This window comes from Tupaia chinensis, unplaced genomic scaffold, assembly GCF_000334495.1.
Source record: "Tupaia chinensis unplaced genomic scaffold, TupChi_1.0 Scaffold000366_1, whole genome shotgun sequence".
NCBI classification, from domain to species: domain Eukaryota; kingdom Metazoa; phylum Chordata; class Mammalia; order Scandentia; family Tupaiidae; genus Tupaia; species Tupaia belangeri.
In genome coordinates, this window is record NW_006159863.1 from 2440691 (window position 1) to 2459336 (window position 18646).

The 18646-nt window shown below is 47.9% G+C and overlaps 1 protein-coding gene across 1 annotated transcript in view; it reads right to left on the bottom strand.

Annotated features, from left to right (window-relative positions):
- Positions 1 to 18646, bottom strand: part of DPYSL2 (dihydropyrimidinase like 2) — an 88101-nt gene that overhangs the window by 4832 nt on the left and 64623 nt on the right. The window contains exons 9-13 of the mRNA XM_006153240.3: positions 8020 to 8176; positions 7514 to 7655; positions 6669 to 6839; positions 1024 to 1203; positions 89 to 254 (exon numbers count right to left, since the gene is read on the bottom strand). Of these exons, the coding sequence (XP_006153302.1) occupies positions 89 to 254; positions 1024 to 1203; positions 6669 to 6839; positions 7514 to 7655; positions 8020 to 8176 (816 nt within the window). The remainder of the gene's footprint in view (positions 1 to 88; positions 255 to 1023; positions 1204 to 6668; positions 6840 to 7513; positions 7656 to 8019; positions 8177 to 18646) is intronic.

Here is an 18646-nt window from a genome sequence, read left to right on the forward strand (position 1 = left end):
GAAATGTCATGCATGCCCATTTTCAACCCCGATTCAGATGCAACTGCAGACTTGCCAGTCCCAGGCCCTAACCAAGCCATGACCATACCAGACAAGCTGAACCCAGACTGGTGCAGGTTCCGAACAGGTGGGGCCTGCTGCTTGGCAGGAGACGTCTTAGCAGAGGAGGCGGGAGTGACCGTCTTGGGCGTCACAGATACCTCACACACCGGTCCATCATAAAGGCCACGGGGAACCCCTCTCAGCTCCGCCAGCTGCAAAACACAAGAGCCCCTCAATCAGGCCTTCTTCCCAAAGGACAGCTCCCTAGCAACCTCCTGATGAAGAAGTGTGAGATTTGGGGATGGAGGGCTCTCCTTACAGATGGGTACCGTGGGGACAGGTGTTAGTGTGGGGCAAGCACCACAGCTCCAGACCAAAGCCCCCTACAACATGGACGACTCATAACTGGTTACTAGACAAAAAAGAATACTTCTTACCATTTTCCCCCAAGGGACTTCAAGTTTAAACCTTGGAAAAACCCCTTCACGTGCTGTGAGCAGGACCAGGTGTCATGTTCCTGGTTCCACACTTTCTCCCTTTAATCATCTCACAGATCCATCCCCTTCTGCCTAATCGTCCCCAGTGCTACTCACTGCTCCCTCAGTACACAGAACATTTTCCATCCTCATGATAGTCTCTCTACCTAGTTCTTTAATCTCCCTTCTTTGCTTTGACCAACTTTTACTTAACCTTCAAAACTCAACTCTAAGTGCCCTCCCCCATAATACTCACTCCCCTCATGACTCTGCAGCCACAGCAGTTCCCTCCTTCGGGCCTTCACCCCTCACTCATCATGGCACACAGCCCAGGCTCGCCCTGCTCTGGGTGCGCACAAGCCTGAATCCCCCCCCTCCCCGCCCCGTGTTCTAAATTCCCCACATCTCTGTCATCCTTCATACTTACCTCAATATTCTGACTCCGAGTGCTTCAGAAATATGTGTGGAATTGAACTCAATCCACGACAAAGAACAAACCACTCACCCTGCTCCTTGCCTTGATACGCTTGTAAACAAAGTCAGGGAAGGGCTTCCGGGGGACGTAGCGCCCAGAGCCCTCGGTGACATGAAGGGTGCCATCCTCCAGGACGATCTTCCCCTGGCTGATAACCACCAGTGGGGAGCCACGGCACTCCATGCCTTCGAAGATGTTGTACTCAAGAGCCTGCAAGAGACAGCACAGTGAACTTGAGACCAGGCCAGGACCCTCGGCTGGCCCCAATCAGTCTGCACCCTCTGTCCCAACACCACAGGACAAGAGAGTATGGGGTCGCTGACCCGACTGGCCACCCCGAGATCTCTGTGTCTTAATCTCCCGAGGGACTAATATTTCTGCCCCTCTCCAAATTTGGAAGTTAGTAGTGACTTTGTTCCTACAGCCCAAGCTCCACTCAGGTTGAATTCCAAAGGCCTTCTCTGTCCAAGTTCTAAATTGAATCTTGAAATCTTCTCTGTCCAAGTTCTAAATGGAATCTTCCCACTGGAAAACCTGTTAGCAGTGTGGTTTAACCAGAGTCCCTAAATGAAAGGAGTGTGGTAACTTAAGAGACATGCCTTTGATAAAATGTGGGGGGTTTGGTTCATTTTCCAAAAGATGTGCTCTCCTTTGAGTTTCAAGTATTTCAGGGTGCTACAGACACGTATTAGTGTGCTCTACTGGAAAATAGGTGAGGTTTCTGTGTATGTGTGAGAGTTTATTGTTGGGAATGAGGCCACAGAAAACACAGGGCATTGTATTCTGACATTAAGATCTCCATGTGTTAGACCAGCAGGTGGCATGGAGGTTAAGGCACTGGATCCTGCATGGTTGGCTCTGAGGTTTGAGTCCAGGACCAGGCAGCTTGAAAATCACACCAGGCACATGTGCCCCAAATCCCAAAAGGAAAACAGAGGAAAAGGGATTGCAGCATGGCCAACCCCCCCTAGGGGTGATTTCTCACGAGGAGGGGAGGAGGAGAGGAGGGGAGGAGGGGAGGAGGGGAGGAGGAGAGGAGGAGAGGAGGAGAGGAGAGAGAAAAGAAAAAGAGAAGAGGAAGAGAGGAGAAGGGAGGGAAGAGCAGGGGAGGGATCGGTGGGGGAGGGGAGAACAATCTCCAGGTCAGAGTCTTACCCTGTAGCTCCGGCTCACCCAATGCTATATCCTAGAACTTGGATGCCTCTTCCTTCTTCCTACCCACCCTGCTCCCAGGCACAGATGGTTGTGGTTGAGCCCAGAACTGGAGGATTAACAGGCGGCTCCAACCATAAAAAGCAGCTTTGGCTTCCAGGAAAATTCAACCAGAGTCCTCAGCACTCGAGGTACACCCACTGAATTAGAGGCCTATAGCTCAGGCTACCATTTCTCCTAGTGCAGGGGCTGGTGAGCGTGGAGGAGCATGGAGGAGCCCGACCAGGCCCCCCAGCGTGCATCTGAATGGAGCAATGACTGTGACACCAAGTCCAGTGCAATCCGCCCTGCTCTACCTGATGGGGAAGCTACCCAAGTACCTCTAGAAAGGCACCTTGCAGGGAGGCTGGCAACTCTATGCACGGACTGCCAAGACTCAGAGAGGGTCCTCAAGTCTAGTGACTATCTCTCATTGCTTCTGAGACATTCAAGCCTGAAATCAGGATTTCTTACAACAGATGGAGCTGTGCAGAGTTCTGTCAGACTGGCCTGAAGTCGAGCCCTATGGGGAGATCCGGGCTTACTCTTGCCATTGGCCTGAGGGACCAAGCTGAGAGCATTTCACATTCACTCTCAGCTGGAGGTTGCTCAGGACCACGCAGACGGCAGGAATTCAGACCACAAACCTGCACCAGTACCAGCTTGCAGTTCAGATGCTCAGGAGAGACGTATTTCTCTTCTGACCCCCAATGCCAAAGTCGAGACATGCAAGATTTCTTGCCACCCCTGCGTGCAAGATAGATTCATTCCTCGATGATCCTCTATAAAACACATGCTAGCCTTGGATAGCCCAGCAGTATAAGCGTCTTCTACAATAACATATGGGTGCATTTTCTTCGTGATTCACTAACTGAATAAATCAATGGCACCTCAGACACGGTAAAATCCAGAGGTGGTGTGTCCGGAGAGATCACGTTACTCCTACCTCAGAGCTTCAATTTCTCCATCTAGAGAATGGAAATACAAAAAGCACAATCCATGTGCAAACCACTGTCAGAGAATCTTGTCAAGTCAGAAATGATCTTGACGTGCCTGTCTTATTATTTACGTGGGAGTCATCCTTTAAAGCCAGGATCAAGCCCACCTCTTCCACTTTACTCTACACGGCCGTCTGTTCATATCCCAGCTGGGTGACCTTGGACAAGTCCCTTACACTCCTCTGAGCTTCAGCTTCCTCATCTCTAAGAGAGTAAGTAGAGCCCACTTTGCAGAACCACTACCAGAAGCGAATAAAAATAACATGCATGACAGCATCAATTAGGTTGTCAGAAAAGCCATGACGTATTTTTATGGTTTTCTATGCAAAAACGCATCGTAACTTTTCCGACAATCCAACAGAATGCGACCTGGCACACAACAGACATTAAGAAATGCTTACTCGTTCACTGTCTGGCTTCTTATTATCCTTTGCCAACAAGATTGTAAGCCCTCGGTGTCTGAGACATCACAGAATGCATATCGTGGGTGGCCACTTCCAATAAATGAGCCTTTAGAAGGGTTCTTGGGACAGATCTCAGTTTTTTAAAATGGTCCAACAGCATGCGACCTGGCACACAACAGACATTAAGAAATGCTTACTCATTCACTGTCTGGCTTCTTATTATCCTTTGCCAACAAGATTGTAAGCCCTCGGTGTCTGAGACATCACAGAATGCATATCGTGGGTGGCCACTTCCAATAAATGAGCCTTTAGAAGGGTTCTTGGGACAGATCTCAGTTTTTTAAAATGGCAAAAAATAAAATAAAAAATAAAAATAAAACCAGCCTCATGACTCTGTGACTTAACACTGACAAGTCCACGGATCAGATCATAGCTCAGGAGACTCAAAGCTCTCCTCTTCATACTCTGAGGCAGGACGGCTTCGTTGCTTGCCAGGTATAGACCTTTTCAAACTACCTCTACGTAGACTCCCTAAAATTACTCACCTGGCTGGATGCCTGGAAAATCCAAGCAGAAAGTTGGCAACCAGGCTGACAATAATACTAAGCTAGGTGCTTCCCATGAAACCCAATTAGCTTGGTGGTAGAAAACACCATGCTCCTCGGGGAAGCCTCCTATTTATTTTCCCAGACAATGTACGCTGCACAGACATGCTTAGTGTTGGCTCTTTAGAGTAGGGGAGAGTGGAAAAGAGGCACTTTGAAACCAACCTTTCGTACTGAGGTCACCTGGAGGTAAAGGCAGGACAGTGCTCATACTCTAGAAGGGTTTGGTGGAAAGGTCTAGAGGGCAGAATCTGTCTTCCTTCCTGAATCTTCACGCTGCGACACTCTCAATTCTTCCAGGTTAAGAGTTCCAAGTGCAGCTTTTGGGCCGGGTCTCTGCATCTTAAATAATGAGCCCAATCTGCCCTTTTTTATTACCACTGGGGGAAGAGTTACTGCAAGAAAGGAAAGCGTTCTCTCCAAAAAACCCTGACCAAGAGGTTGCCTTCGCAGTCTGTGTTCACAGGCTGGCAGGGAAGAGCTCTGAGCAATTTTGGGTTCTAATTCTGGCTGTACCACAAAATCGCTATGTAACATTAGACTGGTCACTTAAGCTCTCTAAGCCTCTGTTTATTTATCTTCCCAATTGGGATAATAATACCAGTCCCTTTATTGAGAAGGTCAAATGAAAGAGAAAATGAGAATGGGATGTTAAAGGCATATAAATAGATAGGTTCACCGGACAGGGCCCTAAAACTGCCCTGAATAAAGATGTTCTGGACCCTCGAGAGGATGTGATCTGAGCAGTCAAGGCAGTATGACTGCAGGACTATGGTGCCAGGCTGGCCAGCCAGTGGGAAGGAGGGGAAAAAATTGTCTGTAAACACAGAGCTGAGCGGCCCTTCCGAATGCACCCACAGGTGTCTCTGTACGGAGAGAGAACTGGGATAGGGCAAAGGGCCCATGGTGGTGCTGGAGAAACACCAGACCCCCACCCCTGGCTGTCGTGGTGCTTGGGGAAGGTGCAGTACTTGACAGTCCAGCCGTCTGTGGTGAACAGCCCAGAATCACATTCCCTATGGAGCCAGCTTTCAATCTAGGACTTCATCTAGAATTCCACTTTATTAAGAAGTCACTTCAGACTCAAGAACTAGACGGTGGCACCAGAGTAACATGATGCCTGCAAGACTGACCCACATGGGGCGGTTCCAAGTTCGCATTCAGAGACCTCCCTGAGCACACTGGTGGCATATGAGCCCATGATCCAGAGCTGGCTGGGGCTGAGGGTGGATCATGTTGGGAAGACTTGATTAAGAATTCTCTCTCTCTCTCTCTCTCTCTCTCTCTCTGTCTCTCACTCATGGAAGAAAAAAACAAACTTGAAAAAAAGAAAAGATTGGGACCAGCAGTTTGCATAATGGCTATGTCGCTGGACTCCCATGTAGTCAGCCACAGTTCAAGTCCTGGACCCAGTGGCTTAAACTCACGCTGGGCACGTGTGCGTGCGTGCCCAAGATCCCGAGAGGAGAATGGAGGAGAAGGGATTGTGGTGTGGTCATCGCCCCTGGGGGGTGATTTCTTGCTTTCTGTCTCTCTGTCTTTCTGGTGAGCGCATGCGCCCTATAGCAAAAACCTCTCAATAAAGAAAAAAGAAAAGCTCCAGGGGCCAGCAGGTGGCGCAGTGGTTGAAGTGCTGCACTCCCACATGGCCTACGGTGGTTCAAGTTCCAGACCTGGCTGCTTGCTTTCTCACTTTCCCTTTCTCTCTGTCTTTTTCTGTCCAAATTAAATAATAATAATAATAATAATAACAACAACAAAAAAAAGAATAAAACTTAAAAAAAAAAAAAAAGATTCAAATGAGTTCCTGAAATAAAACACTTTTGTCGAAAGCTCATTTATTTTCAAAAGCTCTCCCCTGGTCCATGTTCCTCGAATATTATATACACACAATTTTGAGTATGAGAAATTGGTGGTATCTAATATCTCTTCCCACTAACCTCACAGAATCATGGGACACTCCAAGACCTTGGCTGGCCTCTCATCCTCAGCTGAGGAGCCAAAGACAGTTAAGTACCTTCCAAGAGCAGAATCAACAGGACAAGGCATCCCCAAGATCTGCAGCCTAGATGGAAGTGCGAGACTACCCACAACCTACAGAAAATGCCCAAAGGACATCTGACTGTTTTCTTTAGGTCCCTAGCACCAAGCACGGTCATGAGACATACTGCACTAAACTATGAAAATGGAATGCAGCCTGACTTCTAGAAACATCTAATGTCCTGGCATTGCAGTGGAGGCCCTGAGGTATATGGACAGAGAGGCCATGGCACTCCAACGTGATGAGGAGCATAACAATTTTTTTAACCCCTCTAAAGAAAATGAAAGAGCTACTTTATTCCCCAGCAAGCTGCAAGTTCTATCCTGGGAAAAGGTGTGTTCTTATCACTCCTTAGAAACCCCGGACTCTCCCTTCTCCGCCCCTCTCTGTGACTGTAGTTAGCCTGGATCGGGTCTACACAGTTAACGGGCCTTACACTGTTGTGCGTCTTGGCAGAGATGGTCTTGACACTGTCGGGATCCCAGATGACCAGGTCAGCGTCGGATCCCACAGCAATACGGCCTTTCCGGGGGTAAAGGTTGAAGACTTTGGCCGCATTGGTGCTGGTCACAGCCACAAACTGGTTCTCGTCCATTTTGCCAGTGACCTGAGGAGGACAGCACACGCACGTGTGAGCATGCACACACCAACACAGCAAGACTCGGTGAAAGCTAGAGGGTGGAACTCTGGCAACAGAAAGGAACACACTGTGGACGCACACAGCAACCTGGATGTCCTTTTCTACAGAATACAGTGCAAGCCTAGGCTGCTCCTACGGTAGATCCAGATATGTCAGTCCTGCATCGGGCTTTCTATGTATGCCATAGGTGCCAGTCAATTCTTCAAGTCTTTCCCTTCCCACCCCATTCTAAATCCAGTAGATGAATGAGCAGAGGTGGGGGCCAGCCCACCTGGGGCACTGCAGAAAGGCAACACTCTGCAATGCCATGACCCACACAGGGAGGCCTCAAGTTTGCAGATGGGACTGCAGCCTGACCACACCCCACTGGGGGTGCTTGCTTGCTCTCTCTCTCAAGTCCATTTGCCCTTCAGCAAATTTACAAATAATAATAACTAGAAATACATCTGCACTGTTTAGAAAGAAACAATCTATAAGGAATGATCTTGGCTTTCCAAGTCTTAAGAAATATTGCCATGTAAGTTCCAGCTTGTAGAAAGTTCTCAACTGTCATTTCAGAGCCTACACGAGATACACGGCCCTCAGAGAAAGAAGTGGGGCAAAGCTATGACCCACCCATAAGTGAGACCATTGCTCCTTACCACGGCCTTATCCCAGATGACAGACATTCGCTCCTCCGTGCCGTTAGTGCCCTCGGGAATCAGGGTGAAATTGTCTTTTCCTACAGCCTTCTGGGCAGTGTTGAAGGTACAGTGGGCACTGCCAGTGACCTGGAGGTCTCCACTGGAAAGAAAACAGATGACATAATCCTGAAGCTCTGTGACGATGCTGCGTACCAGAATCTATTTTGTGAGGTGTTTTATGGTTGACATGATGCCAACCACGGGAGACTCCACTTGGAATCTCATCCTCTTTGGTTGGTTTTAAAATGGTGCAGGTTTTTATCTAGAATTCACTCTCAGGATGATGTTAGAGTGATAATTCCCTGTTCTATGCAGTGAACTCTGGTGAACAAGGGTCTATATGAGTTCCAGCTTGTAGAAGGCTACGTGTTTATGGCCTGTGCTCAGCCACCATATTGTCATCTGCCTCTTTGGTTGGAGAAAAGACTGAAAACATCAAGTGTGAACCAATCGTCAGGACTCACCAGGACAGCAAGGAGTTGAGAAAGTCTGGAGTGGTTGGATCAGGGCTCAAGGGTGGGGAGGTGACAAAGGCAGCAGCCTTGGCCCAGTTCTTGCTCCAGTAGTGAGAGCCATCGGTCCCCAAGCTGGCGGTGATGGGCTCGCCGTACACCACAGTTCCTGATAAACAGAACACACAGCTCAGTCTGACACGAGGAGGAGGGAAGGAAGCCACCGCGTTAGAAGTCACTATTCACCAAGTGCTCTCACCAGCCCTTCAAAGAAGACATCACCCTCATCTCATGGATGAGGAAATTGGTGATTGGGGAGATTAAGTACCTCGGCCAGCCAAAGTCACCCACTGACATGTACTCCCTAAGATTTCACCTTTGGTCCCTGGTCTTTGAACTCAACACACTTTCCCCAAGTGACCCTAAACGCAATGAAGGCCTCCCCTCTTATACTATGGATTCCCAACTCTATTAACAATCTCCAGCTCAGAGAGCTTCAAGTACCTAGTCCCAAGTCTCGTCTAGACTCTTCTTTTTGAATAATCTGTGGCACCTAGAACCTTACTGTTCAGCATTCTCTCTGATCCCAATTCCCAACCATACCTTGCTGGGTCTAGCTAGCTCTGGCTAAAGGTCTGTGAGAGAGAATCACACGTGATGTCACTAAGCTGAAATAATTGAGAGCAAATACACTGTCCTCCCAGACTACCTAAGGGACACAGCCTGGATCCCTGAGTCACCACCTGTAGGAAGCTGCCCTCGACACTGCCAGATTCACAGCCGACTTTGCAGGAGTGAAAAACGAACTGTGCACAGTTATACGACTGAGGCTTCTGAGTTTCTGATAGCCTAACCCAACTTAATTAATACAATGTCCAGAAAAAAATGTCAACTTGCTGATGCCCAAATCATGTCCCCTTTTTGGCCTATTCAGGTGTAGGTCAGAAAGTTGTAACTCATTTATGCCCATTGAATGAAAGTCAGCCCTTTAGTGCCTCAGATACATTCTTTTCTTAAATCAGGCCCTCACATTTCTCCCAAGCTCATTCTAACAAGAGCCTCTCAATTAGACATTAGAGTTATGTTTGCCTTCCCAACTGTCTTCCCTACCTCTCCATTCATTCTCTATGACATTTCCAGAGTGATCTTTCTAAAATACATTCTTTCCAAGCCATTTGCTTGTGAAAAATCTTAAAAAAATAAAAGTTAAAAAAAAAAAAGCCCTTCTGCCTTTAGGATTAAAACAAAACAGGGTCAGCAGGTGGCATGATAGTTAAGGTGTTGGATTCCATGTGGCTGATTGCATAATCCAAGTCCCAGACCCAGAAGCTTGAAAAATAAGCAAGACACGTGTGTGTGTGCATGCCCAAGATCCCGAGAGGAGAACAGGGGAGAAGGAACTGCATGTGGTCATCTTCCTTGAGGGGATGATTTCTTACTTTCTGTCTCTCCCTCTCTTTCTCTGTCTCTCTCTGGTGAGCGCACATGCCTTACGGCAAAAATCTAAAATGAAGCAAAACAAACAGTCCAGACACAATGCCACAGTGGTAACATAATACCCCACAATGCTGAAACCGCAGAGAACGTCCCGGGTTTGTGCCTGAGGTCTCATTGACCATGTTGGGCACACACGTGCCTGGATACAGGTTGGCTGAAGCTGGCAGGATCACAGCATAAAGACCCTGTTAGAGTAACCTCTCTCTCTTTCTCTCTCTGAATAAGTCATTTCTTTTTTAGAGATCTTTTTTGCTATATGGCGCATGCGCTCACCAGAGAGACAGAGAGAGGGAAAGCAAGAAATCACTTCCTAGGGGATGGCTACACTGCAATCCTTTCTTCTCCATTCTCCTCTCGGGATCTTGGGCACGTATACACATGCACCTGGTGTGAGTTTGAAGCCACTAGGTCTGGGACTCGAATCATGGTTGACTATGTGGGAGTCCAGCAACATAACCACTATGCCATCTGTTGGTCCCTAAGTAAATAAACTTTTAAAAAATATAATAAAAAACAGCCTCCTCACTAAAGGAACTAATGTCCATTATCTACAGTTGATCTCCCCTATAACATCGTCTAAAACTCAACTCAGATATCTCACTGTCCTTCTGAGAATACTATCCTCCACTCCAGTAATCATCCAGCTCGGAATTTTTTGACTCTCCACTTGACAAAGCCACCTTAGTGAAAACGTATCAGCCTGCGCCTAGTAGGTACTCAGTAAATCTGTGTACAGTGGATTGAATGGCCCAGTGTTTTACTAATTAAAGGCATTTGGAATTTGATCATAGGTCAGCCCAGGTCACCTCCTCTCCCAAGAGAAGCACCCCTACCCCACAACCATCCAGCCAAGATTCCCTTTTTCTCCAAACACAAGGCTCTCAGCCCAAACACATCTCAGTCAGGAATGCGTTTCCCTTCCTCTCCTTGGCCTTTTCTAAGGCCTTATCACTTGATAATATACCACATCCCCCTCCTTGCTGGCCACTCAGAGAGCTGGCTCTGCAGGGCGGCCCCTCCTGCCTCAGGAATTTCACAAAGGAGTCCCTGTTCAGCTAGGGAGTGTTGGAGGCCACAGCAGGCAACTCACTCCAGGCAATCCGTAACAACCCCAAGCAAAAGAAGGCTCCAGAAGGCAGGGAAGGCTCACCCAGAAGGAAGCCCCCAGGAGGAAGAGGGCCTGTGCTCAGAAGGTGTGGGCAGGTCCCCTGGGTTTCTTATCCACTGGGTGCCTCCCTGGCAGAACTGGTGCAAGTGGCCGGCGGGGTGGCCGCACAAACCTTTCCAGCTCATCTCAGAGTGTAAAAACACCACGTAATGAGAAGGCCTAGTTGCTGCCAAGGCCCTTTATGAAATGCAAATGGCTGAGTAGACCCCAGCTGCGGTGTGTGGTCCCCGCAACAAGCAGATCTGATGAAGTGGAAGTCTCCTGATCCAGTCAGGACTGAAGGTCCTGTTGGCTATAGTCTGGGCAGAAAGGTAAGGTTTGCACCAGTCATAGAACAACAAAGGCTCCATGACCCCAGAGGCTTCCTGGTCTTGTAGTGAAAAACCTTGTGACAGCAGAAATGCTCCGAGAAGAAGAATGACTGCTGCTTTCTGAATATCCTTAGATAAGCACAAACGTTTTCCTGCATTTCCTGTAACTTGCTAGCGCGCATTCTCTACTGTAGTCCCTAACCTTCGTAGCACCAGAGACCAGCCAGGTGGAAGGCAATTCCTCCATAGGTGGGAGTGTGGGGTGAGTGGGGGTGTTAGTCTGGGATGATCCGCGTGCACCCCATTTCCAGCACTACCCCACTGCAACACACAATAAAACAATCACACAACAAGAGGATTCTGGCTCCCATGAGAATCCAATAAAGCTGCGGATCTGACAGGAGGTAGAGCCCAGGAGACAAGGTGAACCATGGGGAGGCTGTAAACACAGATTATTTGCCTACCACCCCCGCCCTGCTGTGCAGCACAGTGGATCGGCTGGGCCACGGGCAGGCACCAGTCTGTGCCCCTGGGACGGGGGACCCCTACTCTACCAAACATGCTCCTCAAGAGGTCCCAACATGCTGTGTTTACACCGGCTGCTGGCTGTGGGCTTTAACTCACTTACAAAACATAACTTGGATTCTGGTGGGAGAGTTATTCTACACGGGGCTGAATCCCCTTTCTTGTGCACCCCACCACAAAATAATGACTCAGCCTTCAGCCTCTGGAAAACCCTGAACTGAGCTGGAGCTTCCAAGGCCACTGCTGACCAGACCTTCCTCCTTGAACCAAGGCCAAGGTAAGATCGGGCCCCTGGGGGACAGGAGAGGTGGGTACTAGGAGGAGAAGGGAGGCGCCTGGTCAAGTGGAACTCATTTCTGCTTTGCTCTCTTGAGATTCTTAGGGAATTCAGAGGTCCTTGCTGTCTTCATTTCTTTCTTTTTCTTCAGCCACGAAAGGCAAGGTAGGAGTTAAACCCTCATGGACAAAGCCTTCCACCTCCAGGGGAGTTTAGATTGACACATGGTGGGGGAGCTCTCCTATCACCTCCCCAGGGCTTCTCTCACATTCTATAAACACTGTACATGGGCTTCCGGTGCTCAGGCTGGCCACAGACACCCTTGAGCTGCGTGCCAGAAATAATTACCGCTAATACTAATAAACCATGGAATGGACTTAATTGGCCTTTCTGCACTTCTCTAAGAACATTGCTGATGCTTTCTTGGCGGCCGTTAGACCTTCGTGATTTTCTTCTCCAGGGAAAGTCTAAACTAAAGGATGTGACCCCCAAGTCAGCCTCTGGCAAACTCTGGTAAGGCTGGGAACTGTAGGGGATGCGGGGTGGTGTTTATTCACCACCAGCCTGGAGCCTGGATGCATTCATGAAGAATAAATGGAAGGCTGGGGCTTAGAAATGTGTGACAGCTCCAGGCACAGACAGCTCGTCATTTCCCACGAGTGAGAAGCAGGGGGACAGATCTGAAGCAGGAGCAATGGAAGATCGTGTATATACAGTTCAAAATGCAGCCACAAAAGCAGAATGAAAAACCAACTGGGATGGGCAGATGGACATGGACAGGGACACACATGCACGGACGCACGTATGCATACACACCACTCTCCCTGTCCTCTCAGAACGCATGGCAGACCCCTAGACCGGGACCTGTCAGACTTTGGTGCTGAGAGTGATCCTAGAGAAACAAAACGGGGGCCAGCCAGACAGCATGGTGGTTAAGGCGGCTAGATCCCACATGGCCGACTGCATGGTTTGAATTCCAAACCCAGCAGCTCGAACAATATTGCTGGGCGTGTGCATTTGTGTGCACGTCCAAAATCTCAATAGGAGAAGAGACTGCAGTGTGGTCATCCCCCTTGGGGAGTGCTTTCTTGCTTTCCCTTTCCAGCAAGCACATGTACCCTATAGCAAATAACAAAAAAAAAAGAAAAAAAGAAAAGAAAGAAAATTTTAAAAGACACATTTCTGAATTGGTTCCTGGCTTTTTTTTTAGAGAGGTTTTTGCTATAGGGCGCATGTGCTCACCAGACAGACAGAGACAGAGAGACAGAGAGCAAGAAATCACCCCCCAGGGGGGATGGCCACACTGCAATCCCTTCTCCTCCATGCTCCTCTTGGGATCTTGGGCATGCACGCACACGCGCCCAGCGTGAGCTTAAGCTATTGGGTCTGGGACGCGAACTGCGGTCGACTACATGGGAGTCCAGCGACATAGCCATTATGCTAACTGCCAGTCCCTCCTGGCTTTTTAGAGTTGGTTGGCTAATCTGATTTTATTTAAAGTCACTAATGATTTTGTTTCCCGTGATAATGAGAGCACTGATAACACAGAGCATGGTGGGGAATGAGGGCTACACCAAGTCTCACTAGTGGATACTCCCAACCAAATACCTCGGAGAGGCAGGCTTCTGGGTGACTTGTAGAACATCAAAGACACAACTTTTGAACATTTTCATCAAATTAACAAGTACAGAACTGGTTTGTTACTAATTGTGCTGAAAAAGGCAGGGAAAGAAAAAAATGTGTTCAAATTTCCCATTCCAGGGCTGCACAAAACATCCATGTTTAGGGTCCAGAAGGTAGCACAGTGGTTGGGATGCTGGATTCCCACATGGTCGACCACAGTTTGAGTACCAGACCCAGCAGCTTGAAACACACTGGGCACATGTACGTGCATGCCCAAAATCCTTCGAGGAAAAAGGAGGAGGAGAGACTGTGGCATAGCCATCATCCTAGGGAGTGATTTCTCACTTTCTGTTCCTCTCTCTCTCCAGGAGCACACACACCCTATATCAAAAATCTCTTAAAAAACAACAACAAAACAGTTTCTATGCCTGCTCTGAAAGAGAGTCTCAGGGGTGAGAGATGCAGAGGTGAAATGGCTAAAACTCAATCCCAGGATCTCATCCTGTGAGTAGCTGAATGGCATTATGTGATTCTCCACCTCACAGAACAGCTGCTGTTACAGCGGGGACACCGACTGGAAAGGAATTCTGGGACAGCCTTCAGACTTGAGTGGCAGCATTAGCACTGCCCTGGGTCTGCAGTCTACTGATCTACCCTGTAAACTTCAGACTTACCAGTCTCGCCGTCCTGTGAGCCAGTTCCGTAAAGGGCGTCTCTACCCTAGTCCCACACTGATTCTGTTTTTCTGGGTAACCCTAACACACACAGAGTTTGGCAAGATTTTGAGACATTCACGACCCAATCCATCTACCACTCTCAATCTCAGTTCTAGGCTCAAGATTAGCTTACACTAAAGAGTCATTCCCAAGTTAAGGTGGGCCTCGTAGACCCCGTGACCAATGACCACAGGCTTCTCAGGGTGTCTGAGTCATGCCTACGGACCCATCTGGCACAAGAAACCTTGCCACATTGGGGTTCCCAGGGTTTAATGTCCCTCAGCAGCAGCCACAACCATTCTGGATGTCTCTGCGTCTAGGTCACTGGGATGAGGAGGAGGAAGAAATGTGTCACCAGATGAGGCCATCACACACTGCCCCTGGGCTACCATTGACCCACAGGAGGCATCAGCAGCCCCCTAGCCTTCGTACATGGACAAAAACACAGTCCAAGCGAGCCTACTCTAGGGGAGAAATCGCCACTGGAGCCTGTGCGTGTGGCCAAGTCTGGAATCGTGGTTTCTAATTCTCACAGGCTGGGTTGTCTGGAATAAGATGTTCACTGTCTGCATTTTGGGTTCTCCTCCATCAAGCGAACCTAGGAAAGAGTAAACACTACCTAGGGTATTCTGACCCTCGCTACGTTTCCATTCCCCTATCTGCAAATGTGACTGACGACAGGCTGTCCTTTTGAGTGGCACCAAATGTTGGGGACAGCTCATCGCCCAGGACGAAGACAGGATGAAGACAGAATGTAGCCATGATGGGTCAAGCAGGCATGGGAAGACAGTTCTCATTTATGAGTTTTATTTCATATGCTCACTTTTATCTCATATCCTCACATACCTAAACATCCCCTGGCTTAGATTTAGGATAGCCAGGACTCAGCAGAGAGGCACATGGGCTTCAATAAGAAAAGGAGATGTCATTGCTCCTACCATGGGTAAAATTCTAAATTTTTAACAGTTCGACTCAGTAGAGAAGCTTTTGAGGTCTCTCACATAGCCTGACTCCTGTGAGGATGTCTCTGCGCTAATCCTACAGGGCTGGCACCTCTCCTACAGCACAGACTCCGTCTCATCACGACTTTCTGCTCTGCTAGTGAAGAAACTAACTAGGCGCTGGGACCATTTCTTGTTTCTGGTACCCAGGTCTGAAGTATTGCATAGTAAAAGTTCCTTGAGTGAATGAAGACACTTCTATTTCACAGATGAAGAATGACGTTTTTATCCAAAATACAGTCTGTTGGCTCAATCAAGCACATCAACATATGTGTTATCAACAAACAATTTTTCATTTCTTATGTCTTGTATATTTTGCGTTTTTTTTTTTTTTTTTTTTTTTTTTGCCATCCTTGATTCCCTATCCCTAACCCTCTGCCCTATCCAACCCTCCTCCTATTGTCTCTGGTATTCATGATTACTTTCTATGCCTATCCCCCCCATTTAATTGATTTGCTGCATATTAATGTTAAAAAAAGAAAAATAAATTAATAAATTAAAAAAAAAAAAAGAAATGGAGCAGCAGAAAATTGGCAGTTCCTCACTCTCGCCTCTAGGGGCTAGGGAGAACCCACATGAAGTATAAAAACAATCCTTAGCGGAAAAACCCTTCCAGCAGGAGACACCCAGGGGAAACCAGCTCGAGGTGGAACCAGCCTTTCATTCTATAGTCGTGGTAACAAGTGGGAAGAATTATGGTGCACATGTTCACGGCCATTATCTCACTTACAGATCAGTATCACCCTAAGAGAGGAGTCACGATCACTATCTTCCCCTTGCAGATGGGAAAACGAGACCTAGGGATGATAAGTAGGCGGCCCAGCATCACGAGGCGAATGCGCATTGAAGCTGGGGTTGATCTGGGACAGGATATTGTTCTCAGAGAGCAAACTCTTAATCCAACCTTATATTGTTTTCCTTATTGGTTTTTTGGGTATCTTTGCTTCCAATATTTTTTAAAAAAACATTTATGAATTTATTTATCGATTTATCTGTTGTGATCTTCAGGTCGCTGGGTCTGGGCTATATTTTTAAAGATTTATTTCATTTTATTTATTACTATTTTTTTAATTTGACCAGAGAGAGACAGAGAGGGAAAGCAAACTACCAGGTCCAGAACTCGAACTGCAGTCAGCCATGTGGGAGTCCAGCACCTTAACCACCATGTCATCTGCTGCCCCCTGGGTCTGGGTCTTAAACTATGGTCGGCCACGTGAAAATCCAGTGGGTTCACTACCAGGCCACCTTGCTTTCATATTACCCATGACACTACTGAATGTCAGGCTCCAGCTTCTACCAAGTGTGTTGGAGAATTAAGATCCAACAGAAAGGTGGAACCCTCGAAAAATGCACGGAAAATGGGAATTATGAGAAAAGTATACATGGATTTCACAATTTTTTGTACCAAAGTAAACTCGTACTTTAATTCCATTTTCCCACAAACTTTTTGAAGTCATTTCTTACAAGACACAAGCACTTCTCATATTGAAATAATCTCGAAGCATGAAGGGCACTCGGTCAAACATGAACGTGCATATTCATGGCCTAGAGCGAGATGCCGGCCGATCAAGTCCCAATTCCACTATTCACTAGCTCTGAGCTCAGTTTATTCAGCTGCAGAGTAAAACAAAATATAAAAATTCTTGCCTGGGCTGTCTCCCAAAGTTGTTGTAAAGTTCCAGCAAGATGGGGACGAGGCCTAAGAGCCTATGAAGTTAGCGAGGGCTCCCCATTGTTGTTCATTCGCACCCGAATGCACTGGACATTCCTTTCCGGCAGCTTGGCTTTCCTCTTAGGCAGCTTTGCCTAAAGCTAAGGCTTTCAAGGACTAAGGGGTGACAGTTCGAATGCAAAAGCCGCCCTGGGAACCACAGTGTGATAATCAGACACATACCCAGAAAGTTCTGGAATAGAACAGACCCTCCTAGTGCTCACTTCCTAAGACACACACGGAGTCAAAAGTTATAAAAACAGAGGGCACTGGGCACTGAAGAGCACTGGGGCAGAACGAGATACTGCAATAACATTCTCCAGCGCCCCAGTGCAAATGAGAAAGCCCAAGGACGGGAAGCAGAAGGGGCCCCACCAGCACTGCTGGCCGGGCGAGCTCCACCACTACCTTCTCCAAGGTCTGGCGAGAGAACAGACCCCTCCAGCCTCCAATTTTGTGGGGATTTTTTTCAGGTTTTTACATGATTTTTTCATTAATTAAAATGTTTAATTTTCTAAATTGAGGAAGCCAGCACTTGCCAAAACAGACCAAAATAGAGAGAGAGGGAGAAAGCCCCCCCTCCCAGTGAGGTGTGGCCATACCACAATCCTTTCTCCATTTCTCCCTTCAGTAGGGATATTGGTCACACACACATATGCATCTAGTACATTCTTTAAGCCTTTGGGGCCAAGATTCAAATGGTATGGTAAGTCACAGGGAATCCAACTCCCTTAAGCACTAAGTGGTGGGGCCAGCCTTCATCCTCCAATTGGGACAGGAAAGTGTTCGCACAAAGTGGGGGAAACGTTGGATGATATGACTTTAATCCAAAATTACGTTAAAATGTGTGCCTCACTTGTTTATGATCATCAGCCGGATATAGCGCAGTTGGGAAAATAGATAAAATAAGCTATCCCTTCTTTCCCCTTCTCAGACACTACCCCGTCCACACACTCCGCGGAGGCAGCTGTGCCGTCATTGGCCAGTGCAGAGTTTAGCATCCACACTGACCCAGCCATCTTACTATGCGTACCTGGGTGATACACGGCCAGCAGGTATTGTAATGCTTAAAGCTCTAGACCCCCACGTGGCCAATCGCAGCTCAAGTCTCAGACCCGGTGGCTTGAAATTCACACAGGACGTGTGTGTGTGTGTGTGTGTGTGTGTGTGTGTGTGCGCCTGCCCAAAATCCCAAGAGGAGAACAGAGAAGGGAAGGGATTATGGTGCGGCCATCCCCCCAAGCGGGGAGGGGGGATGTTTTCTCACTTTCTCTCTCTCCTTCATTCTCTGTCTCTCTGGTGAACCATGCACCCTATAACAAAAAATCTCTCAAGAAAATAAATAAATAAAAAACCACTGACACAATCCACATCCACAGTGTCTCCTAGAAAAACAGCTCAAAGCTGACTCTGAGGAGATTTCATTAGCTTAGGTGAATACATTTGTATTTCAAAAAGGCAATTCCTTCAAGCTGCCCAGAGAGGACAGGTTTCCAAGAAGGCGGTAATGCAGCAACCATCTGATACGAAGCCTAGCTCCAGAGAACAAGGAGCCCCGTCTGGAAGCCATCATCTCTGGGGACAGGCTGACTCAGTGGTCATTGCGCAACTTGTTCTGGGGCTCGCACCAAGTCACCCGCCAGTGAACAAACTCCCATCGTCCTCCTTGATCCACGTGGATCACATCCCATGGAAAAGTAGACACTGAGCCATAGAGGTCACATTGCTCCCATGTTGACAGAGAAAGACACAGAGGGAGAGACTGAAAAGACACTCAGAGAGAGAGATGGAGAAAGACAGGCTCAAGGGA